This window comes from Pieris napi, chromosome Z (assembly GCF_905475465.1).
Source record: "Pieris napi chromosome Z, ilPieNapi1.2, whole genome shotgun sequence".
NCBI lineage: Eukaryota > Metazoa > Arthropoda > Insecta > Lepidoptera > Pieridae > Pieris > Pieris napi.
In genome coordinates, this window is record NC_062259.1 from 5,356,429 (window position 1) to 5,383,076 (window position 26,648).

Consider the following 26,648-nt stretch of genomic DNA (forward strand, 5'->3'; position numbering starts at 1 on the left):
AATTACGTCACTCTTTATATCAGACTAGCGCTTATGATTGTTGAGTAGATAAAAACAAACGAATGTTTCTAAAACAAATGTATACTTTTCGGTATTTTTCACTCGTCATCATGAATTAAGATATGTTGGTGATGGATTTAGTAAGTTTTTCATACGATTTAAACGATAATACACTTCCAATTAACTTAGATTAATTTAGTTAATGATTATAAGATACATTCATACTAAATATTACGTGAAAAATCTTTGGGTAATATGAATATTTTTATTATTTTGCTCTAATTACACACTAGGTTTGTAGGTGATTCACGCGTAACGCCAAAAAATTGCGTATTTAGGTAGACGTTTTGCAAATATTTCTTAATTTGTACAGTAAAATAATTGTTTATAACAAATGAAGAAATATTTATATTTGTAATTTCTGTACGTAATTTGCTCGTTTAATCGAAGTAATAGCGTAATACAAAGTAAATGAATGACAGGGGTTTTACATCATCTATCATATGTTCACAATTTCTGAGGTTATCGTGTGGGAGACAGACTGGTGAAATCCTATTATGCAACAATAATATCATTAATAAAGACCATTTATATAAACATTAGCTAATTGTGTTGTTTTAGTGTGAGAAGTGTCCAAACAAAAAATTAATTTCATTCAAATGTTGCTTAAGAAACGACCTTTTATTTATAATTACGATGTTTTATGTAAGTACATTTTCAACAATTATAAAATTAGAATGCAGTTTTTATTTATATACTGGTAGGTATGTTTTGTGCTTAATAGATTTCGTCAAGTGTGTCTAGAACTTGGACTGAACGTACTCAGATTGGTTTCCATCACCTTTTGACAGAAGAAATTATGCTAAAATACGGTTCAAACCTCGCCATGTCGAGCAGAAGTGTGTTTGACCCAAAGTGGCAATGTCCCACACATGTTTGATTTGACATTTTATTTTCCAAGGTACGAGATTGCACCCGCAAATCACGCAGAAATAAAATACATAAGTTATTATACTTAAAATTTGTGAATGCATTATTTATTCTCCATAAATAAATGATAAAATAAAATCAATCAGTGGCGCTACTTGATCATTTTTAAATCAAATAGGCAAGTAGGTGATCAGCCTCCAGTGCCTGACACAAGCCGTCGACTCTTTGGGTCTAAGACTAGTCGGTTTCCTCACGATGTTTTCCTTCATCGTTCGAGCAAATGTTAAATGCGCACATAGTAAGAAAGTCTATTTGTGCACAGCCGGGGATCGAACCTAAGACCTCAGGTATGAGAGTCGCACGCTGAAGCCACTAGGCCAATACTGCTCATAAATAAATGATACCGACGGATTGGACATAAGGGATAAATAAAACCAATGTTAAACATTATCTTATTATTAAGAATATTATCACACTTACGAAAAGATACAAAACATATCACGATGGCACTCAGTGCTTCAGTAGTTGCGACTTGTGTCGTATTTATCAGTGATTGCCAGAACAATGTCCACTAAATAATAAATAAAAACTGAGTATAATATTGAAAATAAACCTAACGCAGTGATGACATGATTTCAAATTAAAGAAAACCTCTTCAAATACGTAAACCGAAATTTAAAGGCATTGCATGGCTTACAAAATCAACTGAAAAGCTTCCTGATTCTGATAAAAAGTATTCAAAGTGTACTGGGTTCTTGTAATTACATTTTATTCTAATATGTACATAACACGTATAATTAAATTATTGAGTAAAGTCCTTGAGGAGGCTACTGTACCAAGGACTGAAATTCTTAGAATAATCTAAACTACCTGTATAAAGAATGAGTATGAAAAATATAAGATCATAGATATTCCAGTGTACCTATAAAGAGGAGTTTGAAATTGACTAACTGACATGACCTACTGGAACTTCGCTATAAATAGTTGGGGCTAGAAGTTTTATGGTTGTAATTAGTGTCATGTCAGGGGGTTTAAGCACTAGTTATGTAATTTAGCGCCCCTGACGGGTCTGGCAGGTCGGGCTCCCACTCCGGCAGCTCGTCGCCTCGCTATCAATGCGTCGAGTCCTCGAAGAGGGGGGGCGGCCGTGGTCTCAACTGGAGCCGCAGGGGCCTCCGTCTCAGTATCGGGTTTCTCGTCACTGACGCTTTCCTCTGTCGTCTCTGATGATGCCTTCTTTGGTGCTTCAGTTGTTGCCTGTAAATGTATAAATCTGTAATATCTGCCAGCTGATTTTAAATGAAAACATCAATCGTTGCGATGGCGTGTTAATAATAATTTCTTCGTAATCTGTATTTGTTTTTTTTTAAATATACAAATGAAACGGATTTTATTTGTATTGCAAAAAATAGTATTACATAAAAGTAAGTTAATCAGGCAACATGATTGCCCTTTGACGATATAATTTTATACAGTATCCGAACCTCAGTGGAAGGTGATTTCCTCTTTAAAAGAGGGTTGGGCCTGCGAGCAGGTGGAGTTGCTGCTACGCGAGGCTTTGGCGACGGTGACACCTGCAGTCTATTGCGGAGCTTGATTCCACCACGAGACACCTCGGGAGCTGGGGTCGGTGACGATCCCTGGAATACATTAAATATTTAAAAATATTGTACAGAACCGAAAGGTCTTTAGAAAATATCCACTAAGACGAGAGTATTTTATAAATCCTTGAATTTATATTTTTAATAATAGAATTATTATTGTTACTATATCAAATACATTTTCTTGTTCTGATATCTAATAAATACCGTAGACATAGCTTTTGTGTCAATAACGCTTTGCTGTATTTGTTTAAAATATATTTAAAAATAAACGTGAGACAATTCTCGTTATACACAAATTTCCTCAATCTTCCTTAATCTTATGTGTTACGTAAAGCTTAAAGGCGCCATTAGCTAAACATTTCCAGTCAATAAATATGTCGTAACATAAATATTTCTCGATTTTAATCGAACATGCGATATTATTGGTTGTGGCAACTTTAAACACGTCAACCTTGATTTACTTTCGATTTAAAGCAACTGCACGGTATTTAAAGTGAGGTCAATGTCTTTATTAAAATGTTTAGATGATAACGAATAATTTCGACTAAATAAGTTCCGTAACGATCAAAAGGTGCAGTGAGTAATCTATTTTTTAATTATTTTTATATTTAATTGATCATTTTAGGCAAATGAAAAATGAAAAACATCGTCGAATTTCATTTTTCATTTTACGATATATCATTTTATTCACGACGTTTTAAAATGTCCTCTATAATACGATATTCTCCAAATCACATATAAATTTATCGCTAACATGTTTTAATGCCAAATTGTTTCGATGTAAATATGATTCCTGACAGCGTAAATAAAAAAACTGAAAATATTGAAAATTTATTCGCCATTCACAAACAGTGCATATATCTGGAAAGTATTTTATTTGATTCCGGGCAAAACAAAAACGACCGTATTATAAAATTGTCGACAGAATATATTTCGTGGTATGTTACCATGGTCTAAGATCCCGCTATACAACCACCTTCACCGAGATGCTTATTTAATGAAACTTATTTTATATTTAATTTAATATGTCAATAAATATAATCCATATGGGTTGCCTAGCAAATTTCAGTCCAGAGTATATTTAATTAATTTAAAAAATTTGACTTTCTGTGTGTTAAAATGACTTAGTATCTCTGTATAATTTAAAATATCGTCTATAATAGGTAGGTATGTAGTAGATTACAGAGAGATATATTTTGCGATAACGCAGCAACAAATTGTATTTATCACATTTTCATGTTGTCTGATTATTTAGTTTAAAAACGAATTATTTATAATCCTAGTTATATGAAAATTGAAATAAAGACAATTTCAATGACATATTTAGTTTTTCCGTTTCTTCCACTCCAAATACCTAAGAGAACGTTTTAAGTTACGATTATATTCTACAACAACAACCTAAATGATACAATTTATTACTAACTTGTTTCACAAATAACAATAATAAAATTATTTGATTTGTTATCAACTAGGATTATAATAAATTCTACCAAGTCAAATGATGTGTGCGAAATAGTTGAAAGTTAATTTGAAGTTCAGAGTTGCAAAATAGGCTTTTTTTGCAAAAAATTAACTATAAATAAATTAAGTTCTGACCTCGGATTCAGCATCTGTCGCTGGGGACTCTGGTGCAGAAGTTTCTCCTGGAGCATCCGAAGGTGCTTCGGTTGTGGCCACACTGGCTGCACCTGGTCTAAGTCGGGGACTGGGTCTCAGGTTTAACCTGGGTCCTGGTCGCAAAGATGCAGGTCTCAAGCCTGGTTTGCGGCTGGAATATTCAAGTTTACACATTACAATTGTCAGGAGACATTAAATTTAAGAGTAGTTTTTCAAAGGCCAGGTATTGTACCACTAGACATGACTCTTTACATGCATCTAAACAAAACTCATTATAATCATTATAGCTATTGATATTTCGAATCCTTACCCAATAGTTCTGCTAGGAGTGGGTGTAGTTTCAACAGCCTCCCCAGACGCAGCAGAGCTAGGGCTGGGAGATGTGCCTTCACTGACTTCAGCAGAGGAAGCCGCAGCAGTTGTAGAGCCAATCCTTCTTAATCCAGGACGTAGGCGAGCTCTATTTAAATTAAACTACATATTATTTTTCTGTGGTAAAATAAAAAAATCTTATCTGTGTCTAGTCACATTCACGCAAAATATGTAGTGCAACTGTGTGTGTGCAGACAAATTTACCCTTAATTACCGATAGGATGGAAGTCTTAAATGACCGGAGACTCGCGAAGGCGCAGGGTACTCATCTGAGGTACGGAGGGGTGAAAACACCTTCAACTTCCCAACTATCTAATTGAAATGCATTTTATATTTTGCTCCTACATCTGGCATTTGAACTGACAGGCAGTGGCTGACAGAGACTAATAAGACTCAAAGTCAATCAGCTTATATAAATAATAAATAAAGGGTTATTTATTTTATATGAAGTTTAATAATGCTAAAATTTATTTAAAAAATATTTTCGCAAAACATGGTACTCGGGTAGGCATGTATAGGTGATCAGCGTCCTGTGCCTGATACACGCCGTCAACTTTTTGGTCTAAGGCAAGCTTGTTTGCTCACGATGTTTTCCTTCAATGTTCGAGCGAATATTAAATGCGCACAGATAGAAAGTCCTTTGGTACACAGCCGGGAATTGACCCCACAACCTCAGAGATGAACCTTGCAGTCTGAAGCCACTAGGCCAGCACTGCTCATACATATATTAAATATTTACATTAAATAAACTTATTTAGTTTTCAATCAAGTATCAATCCCAATTTCGTTTGACTAGGTTAGTACCTAAAGTAATTTTAAAAATCAAACCAACTTCGAATGCCTGTCAATATTATTTATCAATTTTGATGAAACTTGAACTAGTGTCTAAGTTGAATACTGTAATGATGCATGATCTCAAAATGACTTTCAGTTTTCGAAAATTTTGGGCAAACATTACACTTACGAAATTTAGTACGCGTGCATATACGCGTGCTAGAACAAACAATCATATTCAAATACAATTACCCAATTCTAAAAATATCACATACATGTCGAGTTGATAAGTTAAAAAGTTACAAACCTTGGGGCAGGCGACTCACTGGCTACGCTGCTTCCTTCCGAGGATGGTGCTGCCGTCGACAATACGGGCCGGTTGCGTCCAGCAAACAAACCTCCACGACGCCCAAACGCCTGTGACAAAAACCTAACATATAGTATTCAGCTAAGCATATTGGATCTGCGCAGGCGATAGTATTTAAATAAACACAGATAAATATAAATATATATTTATTTTTAACTATCGTACTTTTAGAGGTCATATTAGATTTATTAATACTAATTTATTTACAAAAAAATTTTAATCGTGTAAAATTAAGCTATATATGCTGCCTTTATAGCGATAATGATTATAAGAGGATAATATCAACGATATAGTTCATTAATTGAAGCTAGTCAAGTAGTGGGTCCGCGAAAAAGGGTTTTTTAAAAACTTAAAGTTAAAATGAGTACAACCGGTCCGATTTGAGGTCCGTTTAATACTAAATATTACAAGTATTCTATTATATTTATATCCTATTCTTAAAGGCCTACGTGACCGTTGTGCTGACACATTGTTCTCACGCTCTACAAGGAAACGTTACTTAGTAAGAACTAAAAGTGGTTCGTAAATCATGTAAGAGTGGTTCGTAAATCATGTAACAGCACTTCGGCTATTGAAATATAAAGGATCTTTGTACTACTATGTTGCAATGGTTTTTGTTTATATAAAATATAACTATCCTATGGTGATGACACACGGGATTATATAACTCCTCCCTCCTTAAGAGCGAAATTATCAGGGGATTGCACATGCAAATTCTGATTATTTCGCCACTGCAACATATTAATAATCTTATTTTTATAAAAAACACAACAATTATCAAAATACAATAAAAGAGTGCCTAAACTAATGCTTTTCACTTTCACTGAATTGCCCATTTCACTATCACTATCTCTGTTAAGTTGTTACAGCATGTAAGACATGTGTTGCAGGTCACTGAGCTCCATTCCCTGTAAGTTTACTGGATTCTGATTTTCCTTAGAGTTCACTGTTGACTGTAACTCCAGCAGCTTAATGGATGGGATACGTTCTGATGACATATTTTCTGTTTATGAACGCTGATGATGTAATTGGATGTTATTGATGTTGAGATCGCAGGGTTAATCTATAGTAATGATATATTATGTTCCCTTTATTTGGCTTATCTCATTTTTGCAATTATTTTGAATAATGATTTGATTACGGCTGTATAATATTCATCTATTAGTTGATATTTTTGTACCTTTACCTCTTCTATAATTACTGTATTCTGGTCACAGTTGGATGGGTTTTCCTTGAAGGTCATCAGCTCCTCAATGCATGTCGTTTCAGAAAACGGTGCCCCTGTTTTCTTGTGTGCAGAGATAATTTTCCTCAGAGACTTGTTTGCAAGGCTGTATAAGCGGTAAGTATGTTACACCTTTCACCAGGATATAGGGATATTTAGGATTGATTATTAAGGTTAGGTTTTTAGGGTCATGAAAAATATGGTAAGGGATACATTCTATTATAACTATAAGTTGAATTGGCTATTAAAGCCACCTCTAATACAAAGTTATTTTCCTGACTATCTAATAATATGTATGATTTAATATTAATCGTATCTTTCTAATTCGCTTATTTTTATATAAAGCGTTCTAAAATTACTTACAAAAAGATTATATAAACTTAAAACATATGTAGAGTATACTGCATTATTTTCTTTAGTACTTATGTCTATTAACATTTTTTTTTTACACGTTTTAGTTTTTCGTCCATAATTTTTTTTGAGTTATTGTGTAATATTTCTGATGAATTAATGAGTCCATCTAACATTTTGAAAACAACTGTTAAACGCTTGTTTGTGGAAATTTTGTTGATTACCTAATTGATTTATTAACTGTTCATATCGTTGAGCATCTTCCTGATCTAAGTTTCCAGTTATCATTTTAATAATAGAGCCTAGAGGGTTCAATATTCCTCTTCGTACTCGGTGTGAAGGGATTATTTGCCTAATCTTTTCAGTAGTTATTCTTTGCAAATACTCTACTTGTTCCCTAATTTCTAAAAATTCTTTAAACTAAGGCTTATCATCACTTACTATCTTACTAAAATTACTATATTTCCTATTGTTATATCCTAATTCCATGAGTAGGCCATTTAAATCTAATACCTTAAAAATAAGCCAGTTATCCTGTTGGATGAAGGCTGTTCCCTGTCTTACGGATCCCTGGATTGTTTTCAACCTTTTGTAGTTGAAGGCCCAAGCTGGGGCTCGTGAGTGTCATCATGATCACTAAGCACCACCTTTGAAGGTCGTTTTATGTTTTTAATTTTTACCTTTTTGTGTTTACCTCTAATTGTAATAGGGATAGTGTTTCTTTCAGGTTTTCCTGTAACTATGGCCTTTTCAAAACAAGGTTTGTCCTTACTTCTGCGAGTGTTTATTAATTTTGTGAAAATTGTTTTCCCTTCTGGCAACGGGACGTCGGATTCGCCACCGCGTTTTTCTCTAGAGTTTCCCTTAAACGTTAACATTTTATCAGATATGATTTTGTATAAAACTTTTATTCTTTTGGCGTGATCTTTAATTAATTTTTGCAGGTATCGTTTCTCGAAGTCTATATTGAATGCGTTTTCAGAATCTACATGGCCAAACACTACTTCAAACGGTGTTAAAGTTGTTACAGTATGAATCGCATTATTATATGCCATGATGAGTGATATAATAGATGCGGCGTCGGTACATTGTTGTTCGTATTTTGTCAATCTGTAAATTTCAATTAAGGTGGAATGAAAACGTTCAACTATTCCCATTGAATTAGGGTTCCTAGGCGTGCCGATATGTATTTGGATTTTATAGAGTGACATCATTTCTCTCAATAGATCGTTGTTGAATTCAGTACCAGGGTCGCAGCTTATTTTCTTAGGTATGCCGTAAAATGAAAAGTATTTTATTAGTGCGCGGATAACGTCAGGTGTGCCGTCACTAGGAATTTCAATTGCCTGTCTTAGTTTGCTAAAAGCGTCAACTAAGGTGAGGTATGTTTTTCCTTCGATACTAAATATATCTATAAATAATTCCTGGAATGGGGCATCTTGCGTTTGAGTTAACTGTAAATATGGTTTCAAAGGCTTTCGGTCATATTTCATTTGTTTACAGGCTTCACAAGAATTAATTACTGCTGATATAGTTTCTTTCATGTTATTCCAAAAGAAGTGTCGCCTGATGCGTGTAAAAGTTTCTTGAATATCTCTGTGACAGGTTTTTCCGCGATGAAATTTCAGAATAACGGCATTCTGTTCATTTTCATCGTCAATAAAAACGATTCTTTCCATAGACTCATAAAATTGAATTGATCCACCTTTAAAAAGCCTAATTACCATGTTGCTGAATTGTTTGCGATGTTCCGTATCTCCGAAATAGGTATATAAAATATTTCTTTTTGGGTTTTATGTATTCTTTCAGGAATTGTTTGATTAAATAACTACACAATTACTCAATAATTATAGCTCACAGAATTTGATGTGAATCTAAACTTATACTTACTTTAGGGGTTGCAGAATTTCATGCACTAACCTACTTACTTCTATGTTTCTTTAATTTACTTATTACAATTTACGTTTATATCAATTTAACTCTAACAAAGTCTTAAAACTATCGTTAAGATGAGAGATGTCGATCTCAAAATAACAAAAGAAAAGTGGAGAGGGCTGGATTTGAAAGGTGAAAAGGTGACTTACCAGTACATCGCTGCCTCAACACTCGCACAAAACACCCTTAACGCTTTTGGATTTGCGTTCTTGACAAATTTATTTGTTCTTTTGAATAGCCGTTTTTAGCAATCGCGACGTAGTTTCCCCTTTTTAGGTAAGCAGAATTTGATGCTCGAACCGATAATTGAGAAGTACGTGCAGCTAGAGCGACTATCCTGTCCTCAGCGCCAGTCAAGTAGTGGGTCCGCGAAAAAGGGTTTTTTAAAAACTTAAAGTTAAAATGAGTACAACCGGTCCGATTTGAGGTCCGTTTAATACTAAATATTACAAGTATTCTATTATATTTATATCCTATTCTTAAAGGCCTACGTGACCGTTGTGCTGACACATTGTTCTCACGCTCTACAAGGAAACGTTACTTAGTAAGAACTAAAAGTGGTTCGTAAATCATGTAAGAGTGGTTCGTAAATCATGTAACAGCACTTCGGCTATTGAAATATAAAGGATCTTTGTACTACTATGTTGCAATGGTTTTTGTTTATATAAAATATAACTATCCTATGGTGATGACACACGGGATTATATAACTAGCTACACTCAACGTTATTTTTAAAATTTCTAAACAAAACATACGAAACGACGTACGACCTTGAATCAATATCTATATAATCCGGCTCGTTGACAACACTATATTTATTCGTTCATTTATATAATTAAAATATAAAAATGCTAAATACGGTTGCTTTAAAGCAATAAATATATATTCTTACATATAAATATTGGATAGAAATAGAGCATTATATAGCGTACACATTAAAGTAGTAGGCTGGACAAATTATGCATTTCTATTAATTCGACAGAATTTAGCAAATTTTCCATCGTGATGTGCTATTGTACTGTTCGTACAGTTGGTGCAAGCCTTATTGGTCTTGGCCTGATACACGCATATTGCAGCTTACTTTGTTGACGAGTTTTTTTAAATTCTTAGGTACTTCAATCGATGACATGTGAATTGCTACTTTGTAAGGTTTTATATATTATTTGAAATTATTATGGTCTAAAAACTTACTAACAGATAAGTGAGAATTACTGTTACTTACTAATGTTACTATGGTTTTCAAATTTTGTAAATAACTCTTTTATTGTATGGTGTAAGAGTGTAATGATGTCTAATTTGACCTCTGCACAATAATATCTCGAAATACACCTGTATATTATAAGTTGCTTATCTTAATGACACGTTGTTTTATTCGCATTGCAGTAAGTCGCTAGAGCATGTCGGCTATCGCTTTACATAATAATCAATAATTTTATTTATATATAACGGTGTCAAATCCGAACCTTAGGTTGTGATACTGGCTTTTCGACGGGGGCTGATGAGCTTGCTTCCACTGCAGCGGCTGTCGTCTTTCGAACTCCATTAGGCTTTCCAAATCGACCTGATAATAACACCATATTATAAATAAAAAACAATATAGCTGATAAAACAAATCGCAACACAAATTACATAAAAATAATAACAGTGTCTTAAAAAATATTTCGCATTTGATTCGCCAAGCAATATAGCCATAATTCGCTACGCATCAAGTAACGGCACAACATATGTATATATAACAGTCAAGGAAAGTAGATAAGTCATGCCCGTCCGGAGAGACGTTGAAATTTAATTATCGGATGTAACAACTTTCCCTTCCACCACATCGTCTGGATTAAACTTATATTCAAAATATATATTTTAATTAAACTAGATCAACGTGTTAAAGAGTAGTAAAAATACCAATTACTACTAGGAAGGAAATATTAAAGGACACGATACGGTGAAAATTACTTACGCTACATGTAATATATTACCTCGCGCTTTAGTTGAAGTTTCTTGTGGTGCTTCAGTAGCAGCACTGGAAGGTACCGAACCACGAGCCCTTGCTCCAGGACGTGACTTGAAGCGTGAAGGGCGTGTTGGTGCAACCGTTGTAGTTGTGGTCGTTGGCGCTGGAGTAGTAGTGGTCGTCGTAGTTGTTGTTGTCGTAGTTGTTGTGGTTGTAGTGGGTGTTGTTTCCATTTCCGTTGTGGTCACCGCTTCAGTTGTCCAAGTATCATCCTCTACTGTAGTAGATCCGTCAAAGCTTAAAGCGTCAATCGATGGGTTTATTTCGTTATTCAAATTTTCGCCTGCTAAATATGCGTATAAATCGAGAGCCACTTTTTCCATTGCTGTCATAGTGGTGTATTCCGTTGTGTCTTGTTCAAAGGTTGTTGTGGGTTTATAGTCAGAAGGAAGTTTCGAATCATCTAATATTTCTTGAAATATTATGCCACTTGAAATACTATGAGCTTCCCTTTGTGAATCCTTAGAATGAGATAACTCTCTTGCCTTCGGAGCTACAGCTGCATCAGTAGTGGTCTTACTTTCCGTTGAATATCTTGATGGAGGTTCTTTATATTGAGCGCGAATGTCACCTGAATGTGTCTTGAAACTATCGAGGTCGACGAGTTCTGAACTTGGTCGTCTGGAAATATTTCAATACAATTATTAATAAAATTTGAACTATATCTTGGTCACGAAACCACTATTCCATTTTTATCTGTAGGTAGCAAATAATTACCAATTAAATTTAAGATGGAGAAAAATGGAATAGAGGTAACAAATTATTCCAAAGACTATACTATCATGCATTCATCGTATGTACATAGTGAAAATATTTTACCTTATATGTGCACGTGTCCTACTCCTGGTTTGACCAATTGATTCATCAGCTACACTATCAATTTGTGTTCTACCACGTTGTTTCACAGCTTCTGATGTCGCTTCGGGTACAGATTTTGTAGTAGAACTCGTGGCGCCAAAACTACGTCCCCGAGGTGGAAAACGTGTGCTTGACGGTAATCTGTTAAGAAAATTTAATATACGTACATTTATAAATCCAATATCCAGGTCCGCCCGGCCAAAGTACGGCACTTTGGAAGCCTGCTGTTTCAGGTGACCGGTTCACGTTGAAGGAGATGAGATGAGATTAGTTATTTGACTACTACTACCGCTTATGTATTAGTATAATTATGCATCTAAAACTACAATATGCAGTGCATCTAGTACTACTATGCCAACTAAAAGCATTTTTAAGAACCCTCACCTTTCAGTTGCTTCTTCTTGGACAGGTGCAGGAGTAATATTTCTTCCTCTCGATCGCCCTCTCCCAGAACCACTGTAAACTTCATTTTGAACTTCGGGTGTCGCAACTGTTGTGGTCGTAGTAGATCTATCGATTGGGGTATATTTACTTTTTGTTCTACTATCCTTAGCAATTTGATTTTCTGTCTCAGGCTTTTGTGGTCCATCATGGGAGTTATGTACAGGAATTTCTGAACTAGTCAGTTTATCCTTAGTTCCCGTTTTGTTCTCGTCTTCTTCATCATAGTAGTAGTAAATGTACTCATACTCATAATCTTGACCATTAGGGCCTTTCTTTATTTGAATTCGTGAATGTTGTTTTTGTTCTGATCCAGCAGTTTCCAGTTTAACATTCGAAGACAATAGACCACTGTTTATATCGTCGATGGTATCGAAATTTATGGGAATGTAATCGAAACCTTTATTTGCTGCTGGAGCGGTTGTTGTTAAAATGGGCCTTTGTGTAGTAGTTCCTGGACTTTTGCTTAGCTTTCCTGATTCCGACATGGCTTCTAAAGCTACTGCCAATTTTGGGTTTGTGTCTACATCTTCAATATTTTCCTTGATTCTAATATCTTCCAACTTCGAAACAGGTACGTCAATTTCGATAGCTTCCGCCGCCTTAAGTTTCTGCCCCTTTTTTATTTGTCCTTTTTTATCTTCCTCAATCGATATGATTCCTTCTGACGCATGTTTCACTTTGCCACTGTGCAGTTTTTTAAATATTTTTTCATTAGCATCTTCTTGTTTAGTAAGTCTATGATTGGGATGTTTTTCTGGAATTTTGTGAGCAGTTTCAAAATTTCTCAATGGTGTCTGTTGTCCAGAGCTTACATGGACATATTCTTCACCTGGTCTAGGTTCTGTGATTATGTCTACTTCCGCAAAAGTTGTGTAGGTTGCACAAAGCAGAAAACATCTATAACAATAGAAATTATAATAATAATCGTTCTTAAATATTTAATAGTCAGCTGAGTCATTAAAATAAAATTTCTTTGCTTCGCCTACAATACAACAATGACGCAGAATTCATGAATGGGGACATGAAACTATGATTCATTAATATTTCATCACAAAGCCTTCAATATTAATTGAATGTGCTTTTTGTTTGAAAGTGTGGTGTTAACTTAGCATTCCTTTCCATATTGCATTTATGTAGCTTTTAATCTATAATAGAAAAGCGAAGTAAGCAAAATTGTTTCAAAATCACACAAAAAGTTATGAGAAAATAGGCTAGAAGACTACAAATTCTGTTGAATAAAGCAATGCTATAAATAGGCGATGTGGTCGTGAGAATTGATGTTGAAAAATCAGAGCGTGGGTGTATTACGCATACCGATTCTGCACAAGTGCCGATTGGCGAGTCAACGCAACATTACGATCACTTTCGCTTGAGATTCACTCTTACATTGATGTAGCCAATTCTACCACAAGTAATTGCTTTCTATTATTTCACTATTCGATATAAGCCTTACGTAGTTAGCAAACATGTTTGAAACGACTGGTTTCAGCGGATATCCGTTCATCGTCTGTGGTCATTAGGTTAGTTGTATAAAAGTATAATAATAATTAGAGATCATATAAATTAAAATAGTATGTATTTTATGAAACTGTTATTTAATAAAAACGTAGTAATTATATTCACAAATAAGATTCTGCATATGGTCAATAATTTCAATCGGAAGTGAACGAAGGCAGTGACTTCCGCACAATTTCATTATTTCATAAAATCCGGGCCTTGGAACGCGGAAGCATTTCGAAGGATGACTCTTTTGAATTCTCATTAATTGTATTTACAGATATAACTTACTGATCTTATAGTACCTCTTTACAAAGTACGTAAACATCTTTAGCTAAATGAGCGATTAGCATAGCCTTAATAACTCCTTACACGAGTGCAATCGGACCGGTATAGTAAATACTGGTTCAATTTCACTAGAGGTAAGGTCGCACTGAGCGCAAGGCGAGGTGAGCGTTTCTATTAAAATTCTTATGACCAATACGGTAACGTTCTTCATATCCTGCTGATACGGTGCAATGTGTATTAAGAAAAACTAAGAATAAAAACATATTATCACATTATCGCATAATAAACTGATTTTACGATACATTATAACGTACTAAGAACCATACTGATGCTTGGCACGGGCACATTTCTGCATCGTTTTATAAATTAGAGGTAAAGTCAGCCTTTTTTACCTAATATGCTTCGAGATCTATGGTTTCCTAGCGATGAGTTGCTTCACATGTAGAATATTAAATAACAATCATTGCTAAAGACATCTATGCATTTGTTCTAACTGTATATTGCTATGCGTGTGAATTCCAGTATTTTATATGAATAGACAAGTGATTAGTCTATTACATAATAATTATTCATTCCACGGTCACTGACTAACAGTAAAGGAATACAAATCCTTTTTAAGAATGTATTAAAACTGCAGTGACTAGACAATATACAACATATACACAAACTATAAGGTACATTATAGAACTATACGCAGAACTGGGAAACGATAAAAAGGTTATCCACCTTAAAATAATACCTTAGTATGATAATCCCAACTCAGCAATAATTAAAAGGCCATTGCAAAAGCTTTTAGCACGCAGCCTATGACCAGTTCAACAACTGATAAATCTATTATGAATGTTAGTTTTGTCCTCCAGGAGTCTAAATGTCAACTTAGCATATTGCCCAATACTTCGATGAAGAGACGTATATTGCTTTTTAATAACTCTTTAGAAAGAACTGGTTGATCTTCATTCGACCTTTACATTTTGGAATGTTAGATTGGTGTCACATCAATTACGAAATTTGAATATTATTTATAGTTTTTCTTAAATAAATAATATTGTGTGCATTTTAGATTGCACAAATCCTACCGGTTCAGTTTTATTTGTCATAGTTATATTTTTTTTAGTATTTAGATAAGTAATAAATTATTTTTAAAATGTATTACTGAAATATACGTACAGCACTAGTATATGCGGTTTACGTTAACTAAAATAATTGCGCATTCTCAGAACATACAAACAATTGTATCTGATATTGTTCACATCATAATTTGAAATATATGTGTAATCAACTATTTCGTGGTAATTAGTAGTGAAATATTACGCATGGCTCGTTAAATAAAGATAAAACTTTGTCAATACTTTAACCAATTATACGTACATAAATAAAACTATTCTGATTAATTCATCACTTTAAAGAGTCTATTAATTAGAAATAAATCAATCTAAAATCACTTTATCACAGCGTACATTTCTACAGAAACAGCACCAGACTGTGGTTATGGTGAAAAGAAACAGTGGTTTGGTTTATATCAGTAATAACTGGGGGTAATATTATATTATAATTTACTAGGCTCAACAGAGAAAGCTCAACATGGAATGTGATGGAGGATCACTACGGACGCCTTGTACCTCGTGCAAGGGACATAAGACATTAAGCCTTGTCATGTCTGGAGTCTTCGGCAGGTAAAGACCCGTCTCCGAACACATTATTCTGGCATCGAATGCGTTAATCTTTTCAGGAAAGAGATTCGCTACGGATGGATTTCCGGCAAATTCAATCAAGTATAAGTTATAAACACTTCTATAGAACGCCATGACTTTTAAAGTGAAAAGCATAAACTTAACAATTAGCGTTCAATTTGTAAAGCCTAAAACATACAATATAATATTAAAAAAACGACTTATATGACATTTAAGAAAGTCGTGCTATTTATAAATTTAATATTTTATAACGGGTTTAACCGAGCAACAAAAACATGGAAGAACGAAATCATCAATAACTCATTAATATTTACGTGGAGCGTTAAAATTGATGATTATATGACTTCCTGCTCTACAGGATTGGTAATAAGTTGAATAGTTGCTAGACTATTCAATAGTTCTATTAAAACTGTTTAAATTTTTAACGCAAAGTAGTATCTTCTTAGGTTTACGCGATCACATTCAAGTAAAACATCTAAAATATATAACCGCGATATAATTAATATAAGATATATTAAATTATTTACATTACTGGCTTACAAGACAATAGACAAAAGGTAGTCTAAACATACCTATAAGTTAGCCTATAAAACGTTTTATTTAAACAGTATATTTATGGAAAACGTCTTGAAAAGTTCCTTGGTAGGTATATAATAATAATAAGTTTATGTACCTCTTCACAATTTTTTATTTTCATCTTTGTCACAGGCTGGTACCCTGTGATAATAGGTCAGGTATATGAATAAAGCTTTTAATTTCACAATTGCCATAAAAACTTGACAAGTTACTTCTAAAAAAAAGCTTACATCGCAACTTTACCAACTGTAACTCCAAAGTTATAAGCTTTTAATTATTGTGTACTGTGAATCTATAAGGAACAGGTATTATTATGTTGTGTTCGTGATGATTTCACAAAAGACTTGCATTTTATGTGTCGGTCAACGTACTCATTGACTCATTGTCGGACAACTAAATAAGGTGACTACCGTAAGTGGAAACAAACGTTAATGCAATTTGTAAATTGTTTTTTTTTACCAAAGCTCCTTATCAAACTCAACTTAAAACAAAAAGTGTGATAACATATTCAGTAAAACGAACCTATTTACAGATATCATAAGGGAGCGTCAAGTATTACGTAACGTATTGGGGGGGGGGGGTCATTTTGTAAAACGTACACGATACGGGGCGGGGATTGAATTACGCGTTATTGTTAATATTATTTTCGACTTTCCAGTACTTTACACCGCATAATGGTAACTTTTAGGTATAAAGAGTCACTTTGGTGGTCACGAAACGTTTTACTATTGGGTACAGAAAAACGTTACGGCGCGTTACATGGGGGGGGGGCTGACGTAATACTTGAACGCTCCCTAAGGTACTTATTTATAATATTTTAAAATGAAGTCCCATTTCCGCGTCTCTCTTGTTACTTACAAGACACTCTTGACACAAAAAATGCAAAACTACTTAATGAGATTTTATGCACGGATTCCAGTAATTGACAATGTCATTCCTGAGAAAAGGATAAGTTTAGGATGTATAATGGTTTTATATGAATTGACAGAAATAGAATGAGTAATGTTGGAACAGGAAAATAAATCCAAGTGAATAAGCTAGGATTATATATTTATACAAGATTTATTGAAAGATTTAGAACTTTAAATTTATAGGGTAAGGTGAGCTTTTAGTTTATGGAAAATCGAAATTCAATCTACGCTGACAAACTCGAATCAGAGAAATCCGGTCAGAGTGTATAATTTATCTATCTGGATTCCGGATGTCAAATTACATAAGTACGTGGACGTAATATTCAAAACAGTATCTTAAGTAACCATCTTTAAATTATGTTTTATTTATAATGATGAGCTCAGACCAAGATCCTGCCTCCTCTGAAAACTTTCAGATGAACAAAATATAATCAGCGCTGCGTATTTTAAACCGAGTTTGATGTCGAATCCGCTCTCACACACATTTTCATGCAGACATCTAAAAATCAGCGACATAAGATTTTCAAACATAAAAATATTAATTAACCTATGTAGACTATTTAAATAACAATTCATTATATTTTAAAAAAACATTGTATTAACAATTTTCTTTCTTTTTGTTCATTGGAACATCTTTCTTAATTTATTTATTACCAAATTTACAAGTAATCAATTATTCAGAACGCAAGTCTATTTTCAACTAAACAAGCGAAAACTATCACCAATATTAGAAATTTAAATCCATTAATATGCCATTCACCGCGTGCGTGTCTTATGATGTTACCAAGAAAGGAATCTAAGCTAGGAAGTGTCGCGCGAATGTTTGTAGTGATTATCATCGAGCAATGCCTTCAAGATCACAAACGAAACGTCAACTTACTTCCTATTAAACACGTGATATTAACGTGCTGCAGTTAGTCGCTGCTGCATCCTGAAACAAGGTCTGGTCTGTCTACCACAAAGCCTCGAGGTCATTGGTGAACGTACGAAGTAAATATGCAATCCACGATTGCCGATTACTTGTCTCATTCTTTCCGCTCATGTGTGACACAGACGAACTGAGATCGCTGTTTCCTTGATTTATAAGTTAAAACTCTCGTTTTGTGAATTAAGTCTCATATCCAAAGATTGCCAAAAAATTGCGTTTCTACTTTACAAATTATTAAATATTGTAATGATTTGTTGTTAAGTGGTAGTATTCACAAAGATTATCTTATAACTATGAAGTACACTATGATTGCATGATTATCACGTTAACAGAACTGATAGTGAATTCATAAATGTTTCGCTATGATGCGTACGGTACTGCAGGTCATCAACCCTTAGCGACTAGGGATTTTGATCACGTTACAATTAACACTTGAAACGTGGTCTGAACATTAATTTAAACCGCACTTGACATAACTGATAACTACTATAAATTATATTACAAGTACTTTCGAAGTAATTAATACACTAATATATTCCTACAATTTTTAAGAGATCAACTCTCGAAATAACACCCGAAAATTGCATGGACGGACCCTTCAAAGGATTTTTTTGACAACATGGGGTGCGATTGCTTGTCTTTACTTAGATGTAATATGAATTACGAAGGCAACAGTTTGGAACTAATTTATTTAAAAATAAGATTACAATTTCAATTATAATTAAAATTACGGCTAAACAACCCGAAGTAAGGAAATTGAATGCCCATTAAATATAGAAACAATAAGGCTCCAAGAGACAAAAATTTCTGACACCATGCAACGTGAGGCTCGTGTAACTCTTGTAAGTTAAGACATACGAATTCCACTGACACCATGTAACGTTAGGGACGTGCGATTCTTTATATATTGCGAAATGCAGATTCGTTAAGGCTACGTAACATATGTATATTGTATAAAAATATTTTTTTATCTCTGTTCGTTTAATTTTTTTTTTAATTGTATTTTTTTTCTGAACCCTTTAGATTCTAAGTAAAGGAATTTGTACTGTGATGTGGCCCTTCAGGCTATTAAAATTAAAATAGAGAATTAGAAAAATATTTGAAACGTTATGAACTTTATACGATTACAAAACAATGCTATATAAAAACAGAATATTACGAATTAAATAAAAATGCTTGCTGCAACAACAAAACGCCAAGTAAAATAATACACGTTACGAAAATATTTTCTGACAATCAAATATTTTAAACTCGAATTAATATTTATGTTTACAGAATCGTTTTGTTTAAAGGTACCATTTGTATATTGACTGAGATAATTACTAAATGCGAAAATAACTAACAGAATAGCGTATTAAAGTTACTGAAACAAATACACCCAAATTAAATATTTATAATATAAGAATTGCGAAAATATTTTGTTAACTGGCAACCCGTTAAACCACTTTTAAGTTGAGGAAAAAAACCGAATTTGTTATTTTTTACGGGTTTTCGTTATGTCGTGTTGTATTCGCGGTACGTTAGTCATCACTCAAGCGAGTGATGTGCATCGGTAAACAGAGAGTATGGAATGCATGCAGTACGTCCCATTTTATGTGTAATTTGAATTAGTTTGGAGACGGATTTTCTTTCATATCATCATATCCATCTGCTGTTATTTTTTTTAATTATATTAACGATTTCCGTATTTATACGAGACCGTTTTTATACGATTAAGGGCTTTATTCGTCGAACTAAAGGTTAGACTAACTATTAAATGATTTGGTTTTAATAAAAAAAAAATAAGGAATAAATTCTAGTTTTAAATTTTGAAAATAACTTGTTTATTCTAAAACTTTGTTTTCTAAGTTTTTTTTTTGGCTCTATCAAAATCTCTTTTTAGCATTGTTCTTTATCTATATTATTAACTTAAAGTAATAAAATACATATAAAAATGTATTATAAATACCGTATTTATAGAAAGTGTTCGTACGTAATTTTCAACCTTGATGCTAATTTAGATATAATTCGGAAATCAATGGGTTTTCCGGAATCCTAGAGTTTCGCTCAGAACGAGTTTCAAGGCTTACGGTCTTGCCAAATACCTACGATTCCCTGAGCAGAAAATCAACTTTTACCACAATGCCGACATAAAACATGTTTCGTAAACAGGAACTGTTCATGCGTGAGTATCGCGACACAATGTGCCTACGTCAATCTTGTTAATATATTTTTAATTATATATAAATGATCCCGTATATGGAACTACTACTTTAATTAATATCATTTATGTTAGGAATTAGGTGTTCTTGTGTGCTTTCGTCGAATGTTTGTTAGGACTACTTCTGAATTCGGTAAATTCTTCAAAGCCCTTTTTTGGTAAAATCTAGGTAGAAACCAAGGCTACTCTTAAAATAATGTTCAGATACCACGCACTTTGCATTTCATACTGCACAAAATATTATAAAAATAAAAATTCTTAAAACACTGAACTGATGGTATTAGAACAATTTTTAGTTCATGTGATTTCATATAATATTAAGTCAGTATATGTCTCGCATACAAGTATCATGAAATGAATTAATGTCTACCTAACACTGTATCACATTTTAATTAAACTGTAAATATTTGTTGAAATACTTAGACTGTGAGAGATGACCCAATCCGGCTGGACCAGTATCATAATCCTCTTCGTTTGACCTTCACTTTCGCTTTTATATTATCTATATGTCAACGTGTGATAAAAGTCAATAGATATTTTATAATCAAAAGTCGTTGTATATTAAATTTATATCTCGAAATAGTGAAAGAGAGAAGAAACGCGAAGCATCTTTAGACCGGTCACTACCACTTTCCTTTTCACACGCTAACAGCTATTATCTCACTCACGTTATGTATATTCAATGGCAGTTTTTAAATACGTAATGGATACGTTTGATTTCGGGGATATTAAAAGCTTCGTGCAGATTTTACTAGACGTGAACCATAATTTTCTACATAGTTAACGTTAAATATTTTTCAATTGTATATATTGGTGTGGATTAGACTTTTATTCATATGATTACGAACATTATGCGTGGGAAATGGCAATGACATGCATATGTACCTCGGGATTAAAATCTTTGTTTATACATCGTATTTCATGGTTATAACACTCGAAGTTTCTCTCTTTACAATGTATTACAAGAATCTAAATGAAATAAAACAGTAAAATTCCCTATACAGGTCCGAAATTGTTGAAGGATATCGTGACGTTAATAATGAAAATGTCATTTACATGGCAAATTAACTAAGTGTATAAGCTAGAGTACAACTAATGAGAAACGTGCTTGAAAAATTAACGGTTACTTTAGGCACTCAAACATAATATTAAATTTATTAAATATAGTTGTTGACTGAAACCCTTAAAACGTTGAACAATTATAATGAAACCCAACAAAATCAATTGCAGTTTGAATCGCACACTGTTTCGACATATCTGTCGAAGCATTGTTTTTGGGACTTTCTAAAAATTAATAAGTCAAGGTCAACATGTTTTGGTGACAACATGCCGGGTCACCTCACGAGTCGAAAGTTGGCTTGAACCCCGACTTATGCTAATCCGACTTATGCAGACTTTATGCGTAACTATGGGAGAAGTGTTGGTCTAGTGATTAAAGAACGCGACTGAGATTGGGTATTCGATCCCTGGCTGTACACCAATGGAATTTTCTAATAATTAACTGTGCATACGAAGGTATTGAGGATACTGACGTGTTTTAGAAGCAAAAAATAATTCAAAAATCACATGATTATTATTATTGTATGAGCGAGTCTTAATGTTGATGGTACATACTTTAGGTACCACGCCTGGTTACTATCAGTTAGACAACTTGTTTGACTGGCCGGACTGGGTCAGTTAAAGTTTTTGTAAGAAGTAATACAAGTATACATAAATAAAATTTCTAATAAATTATTTTCGTTAATTAAGACCACTTAAATATTTAAATTTTCTCCTGGAACCGAACCCGTAAATAATCTTATTATCATCTACAGGATTTCGTTTAATAAATCATACGAATATTTAAAAATCGATGTTCTAATGAAAAATGTTTTCTATGTAGGATGTTTTTGTAAGCGCTCTAAAAGTAATAATCACAAGGATTTCCAGCGTAAAGGCTGTTTGTTGAAGGACACCGGCGATAGGTGGCTGTAAATCGCAATAACATCGAGTAAAGAATGCGGCTAGATCATGACCCAAATGCATTACCTAATTGCAATCGGAAAACCTTTTAGTCGTAAAAACTACATTGAGGAGTTTCTAAAAGATAATGATACTTCATTTATATTTGGAATAATCGAAACGATTTCGGAGAACGTAAGGTAAGATAAAACGCACAAACTTTAAAATTTAAACCCGGATCTTTTAAGTGACATTGACAATACAACTTAACCGTTCTATCCGGACAGTTGTTTATAAAATCGGAAATTAATTTTCCAACTTTCTCGTGTGACGAAACAATCACAATTAAATGCATAAACATTTTATCGAATACGTATCGAACAGTATAAATAATTTTTAAAGACGAACAAAAAATTTATATGTCAAGGGAAATCAATAATGCTTTCCGCAATTTTGGGATGTATCTAAAGATTCCAACGAATGACCTTTCCTTTGATCTCACGCTTCATACCGAGGTCAAAACTCGTTATAAGTTTCAAACCCTTTCAAAGCAAGTAGCTAATTTTTAGGTCAGCGCAATATGTAAAGTTCAAGTCAGTGGAGACGTTAGTAAAAACCGCAAACAATCTTTGCGCAAAGTACATTATATCACCAAGTTTCGTCAGCGGTCGGTGCATCGTTCGAAGAGAAAAGGCGAATACGTGTCATAAGAAACTAACATTGAATAAAAATTTGTTGCATCAGTGACATTAAACAAATGTGTCCGGGTTCGACTCCCGAGCGACGTCACTACGATTATTCTCGCTTATTTATGTGTCTTCGCGTTTAAGCGTCAATTTCGGCATCGACCAGTTTCACTTTACTGCCGATGACCTTTTGAAGAATTTACCGTGATATAACAGATGGTGAAGCGCACACATGTTTGATTTTTTATTGACACACCTCATCTTCTTATTGAATATCTTGATAATAGTTTTCACTGTCGTATTTTGACAGTCGCTTTTTGGTATTTATGCGTTAGTGAATTGAGTTTGTTATGTATTAATACTCATAGTAACACTTTAATTTTATATTAATGTCCTACTGAATTCGTAATAAAATAAAAAGACATTGACTTTAAAGACCTAGTTTAGGTTTAGGTTGAGTTTTGTTCATAACCAAAATTAGCTTTTTGACCAGTAATATCCTCGCTGTAGAATGATAACCGCGTGATAATGTCCAGAGAACCAAACATTTTATTTTTTAGTAGGAGTTTTATTATTAGTGTTTTTGTCTATAGTTTTTGATGGTAAAAAGGACTTATTTATTAATAACATAAATAAGTCCTTACTTCATGATTGTACCAGTTAAATGACATAAGAGTCTAAGAATAAAAAATAAATTGTTTTTTAACATACGAGGTTATCATTCTACAGTGACGAATTGTTTTCTTAACACTTATTTTTCATTATAGTATTACAGGGATTCGAACCTAGTTAAGCGTTTTGCGATCGTTTGTTGGTAATCAATTACGTCATAGAAGATCGAACTAAATCTCAAAATTCATTCCGACTTTCTTTTACGTAATGCCCAAATGTATTCCACAGAGAAATTTCAATATATACTGTTTTGTATTCACAAATAACATTAAATTACGCATAGGCGATGACAAAACTGTTAGTTTTCTTTTCGATGGCGAAAGTAAAGCAATTGTAACAGAGCTCACGAATAAGAATCGGCGTGATTAAATCTTTAAATGTAGAGAGAACAATTTGACAAGTAAATATATATTTATATATCATTTACGGATTTTAATATACATATGTATCAGATTTAAGCAACAAATGCAAGAAATTTTAATCAAAAACGGTTTTGTTTTAATCTGAATTAAATTATTAAGTGACGAAAAAATTCAAAAGAAGTCTATGATATTTTCAATTAATAAACAAAATATGATGACTTGTAGAAATTTAAGCTTTTTATTAAATAAAAAAATGGTCATAAAAATAATATGGTCATAAAAATAGTCCCAATTATGGTCTAAAATTAAAGTATATTTTCCAAGATTTTATTGGCTTATTGGCGCAATCGCTACATAAACAGTTCTGTGTCATTAAATACCAACACGAAAAGTCTATAACTAATAAATAAAGAATAATGTCATTGTTCATCAGATATCAACATCCGGTCAGGAAAACCATTAAGCTCTATGCATACTAAAAAGAGAACCAAAGTGTAGAACAGAATTCCATATTACTTTAATTCATATAGATAGTTATACATGTACCATTCTACATAAATATAAGATTACTGTTAATGCAAAATAAATGCGGGACTAAAATTTTAATTTATTTAGTTTTTTTATCTTTTTGTAACTTTAATATATTTAGGTACATATGTAGTCTTTTCTGACAATCAAAAACAGAGTTCAAAAAATGTAATTTAATGAAACGGGTGGTCAATATATTAAAATGCTGCTCTCACACTGCAAGATCTACGACTTTTGTTATTCAGCGTATAATACAAACCAAGTTATTGCAACGATTTATTCAACGCAAACAAGAATTTATTTAAATCTTAGTCAGAGTAACATTCACGCATAAATAGAATAATTTTTAATATAAAGTGACAGTAGGACATAAATTGAATAGTTTATACAATTAATATATCCTTGACTACTTCGTTGTATTATAAGTTATCATAACTATTGTATTAGAATTGCTACGTCCAATTTAATTTCAATGTCGCAAACGTAACTAAAATATTTGTTCAAATATTTTAATTTACTAGCCTATTGAGCTAACATATACATAATATTGGCAAATCTTTTAAACAATTTCAGCAATAAACTTATAAATATGACGTGGTATTTTCATCATTCTAGGAATATTACACATGCTTTAACTAAGTATTTTAATACACGTAATTAATAAGAAAAGCTGCGGTGAAATTATATGAAAGTTGGAGTAAGAAAACTTAAATAGAACTTTAAGTGGAAAGTTTGTATTTAAATAACAAAAGTTATTTTTGCGGTAAAATCTCTTAGGACCTTATTGTGCTGGAGCTTAAGAGCTAGGGGAGACAATATGCGCGTAGTCGTGCATAATTTAAAAACCAACGTTTCATAGCCTCCATTGAGAAATATGCCCTCATTCGTGATGTCAGCAGGCTGCTGCTAAGTTGGTTGCTTAACGCCTGATTTCCACATGAGAAATCAGATCATATTTTCGCGGTATCGGTTGAGAGACGAGGTGGTTTGTCTATGGGTAGTGATAAATTACGTAAAGCTCTACGTGCTTAAACGGCGAGATTCATCTCAGCAAACATAGATGAAAGTGACAATGTTCGATAACGGGTTTGAAATTGTTAAAAGCTAAACGTCACCAAACTAAATTATTATTTATTATAAGTATTTGTATATCATTCTAGTTGTAATCATGAAAATATCTTATCGTAATGATAATTCATATAACATTTAAAACAGGCTTTTTTATGTTTTATTAAGTAAGGATTAGAAAGTGATTGAATAAAAATATCGTTACGAAACGTTCTATTACAAAATAATATTATTTTGTGTTTTACGCATAACTAAGTAGACTTTTAAGATAAAAAAATGTAAATGTCCATTATCTTTATAGATTAATCGACAAACTATAAACTATTTATTGTTGTAATTATGTACTTACAGGGCTATCCTGAGATCCATGTCTCGCGTAGGGAGCGGCGAGGTCACGGGGCGTGCGTAGTGCGTGCGACGTGCGCGGTCTTCAGCTCTTGGTCTGCAACAGAAACCTGCGTCAGCACACGCGCCTTTCCCAAACGACACACAGTTGCGACAGTGAAGCTCAATGAGGAAGCTGCATCTCAGAATTAAGTGCAATGATAATGTCAAAGAGTATTCAAATGCCAATAGCGGCGACCTTTCGGTTTTGAACTGATTGCACAAGCGAGGTTCGCCGGTCGTGTGAGAAAGGCGAATGCGTAAGGGAAAAGAGTAGGAAAACGCACCGGGCTTTTGGAGCGACGAAAAACACCGTTGGCGATACGCTGCCGAACGGCGACTAACCTCGCGGCAGCGAGCGCGCCTCTTACTTATAGCCGTGCGCCCACACAGCCTCACCCTCAACCTCGCAGCACCACCAAACCACCCGA

The 26,648-nt window shown here is 33.5% G+C and overlaps 1 protein-coding gene and 1 long non-coding RNA gene across 3 annotated transcripts; both read right to left on the bottom strand.

The window, feature by feature from the left end:
* Positions 1–1,370: 1,370 nt before the first annotated feature.
* Positions 1,371–26,634, bottom strand: LOC125062231 (mucin-4-like). 2 transcript variants are annotated; one of them, XM_047668004.1, is made up of 11 exons: positions 26,505–26,634; positions 26,183–26,275; positions 12,426–13,382; positions 12,003–12,182; positions 11,149–11,804; positions 10,639–10,736; positions 5,605–5,714; positions 4,462–4,611; positions 4,131–4,302; positions 2,415–2,570; positions 1,371–2,187 (listed from the first exon to the last, which is right to left on the bottom strand). In XM_047668004.1, exons 2-11 carry the CDS (start codon positions 26,200–26,202, stop codon positions 1,969–1,971), a joined length of 2,718 nt encoding a protein of 905 aa, XP_047523960.1. In that variant the 5' UTR covers positions 26,203–26,275; positions 26,505–26,634; the 3' UTR covers positions 1,371–1,968. The 2 variants fall into 2 exon arrangements, with proteins under 2 accessions (XP_047523960.1, XP_047523961.1); XM_047668005.1 differs by lacking the exon at positions 12,003–12,182.
* On the bottom strand, positions 6,039–7,260 carry LOC125062267. Its single transcript, XR_007119213.1, has 2 exons — positions 6,851–7,260; positions 6,039–6,667 (listed from the first exon to the last, which is right to left on the bottom strand). It is a non-coding gene; the product is annotated as an uncharacterized LOC125062267 (long non-coding RNA).
* Positions 26,635–26,648: the final 14 nt, after the last annotated feature.

Coding starts and splice junctions, on each gene's coding strand:
- LOC125062231 (XM_047668004.1), bottom strand. CDS start 26,202: ATGGATCTCAGGATAGCCCT. Junction 10,737..11,148: donor AACTTCAACTAAAGCGCGAG/GTAATATATTAC, acceptor TGTTATTATCAG/GTCGATTTGGAAAGCCTAAT. Junction 4,612..5,604: donor AGTGAGTCGCCTGCCCCAAG/GTTTGTAACTTT, acceptor TAATTTAAATAG/AGCTCGCCTACGTCCTGGAT.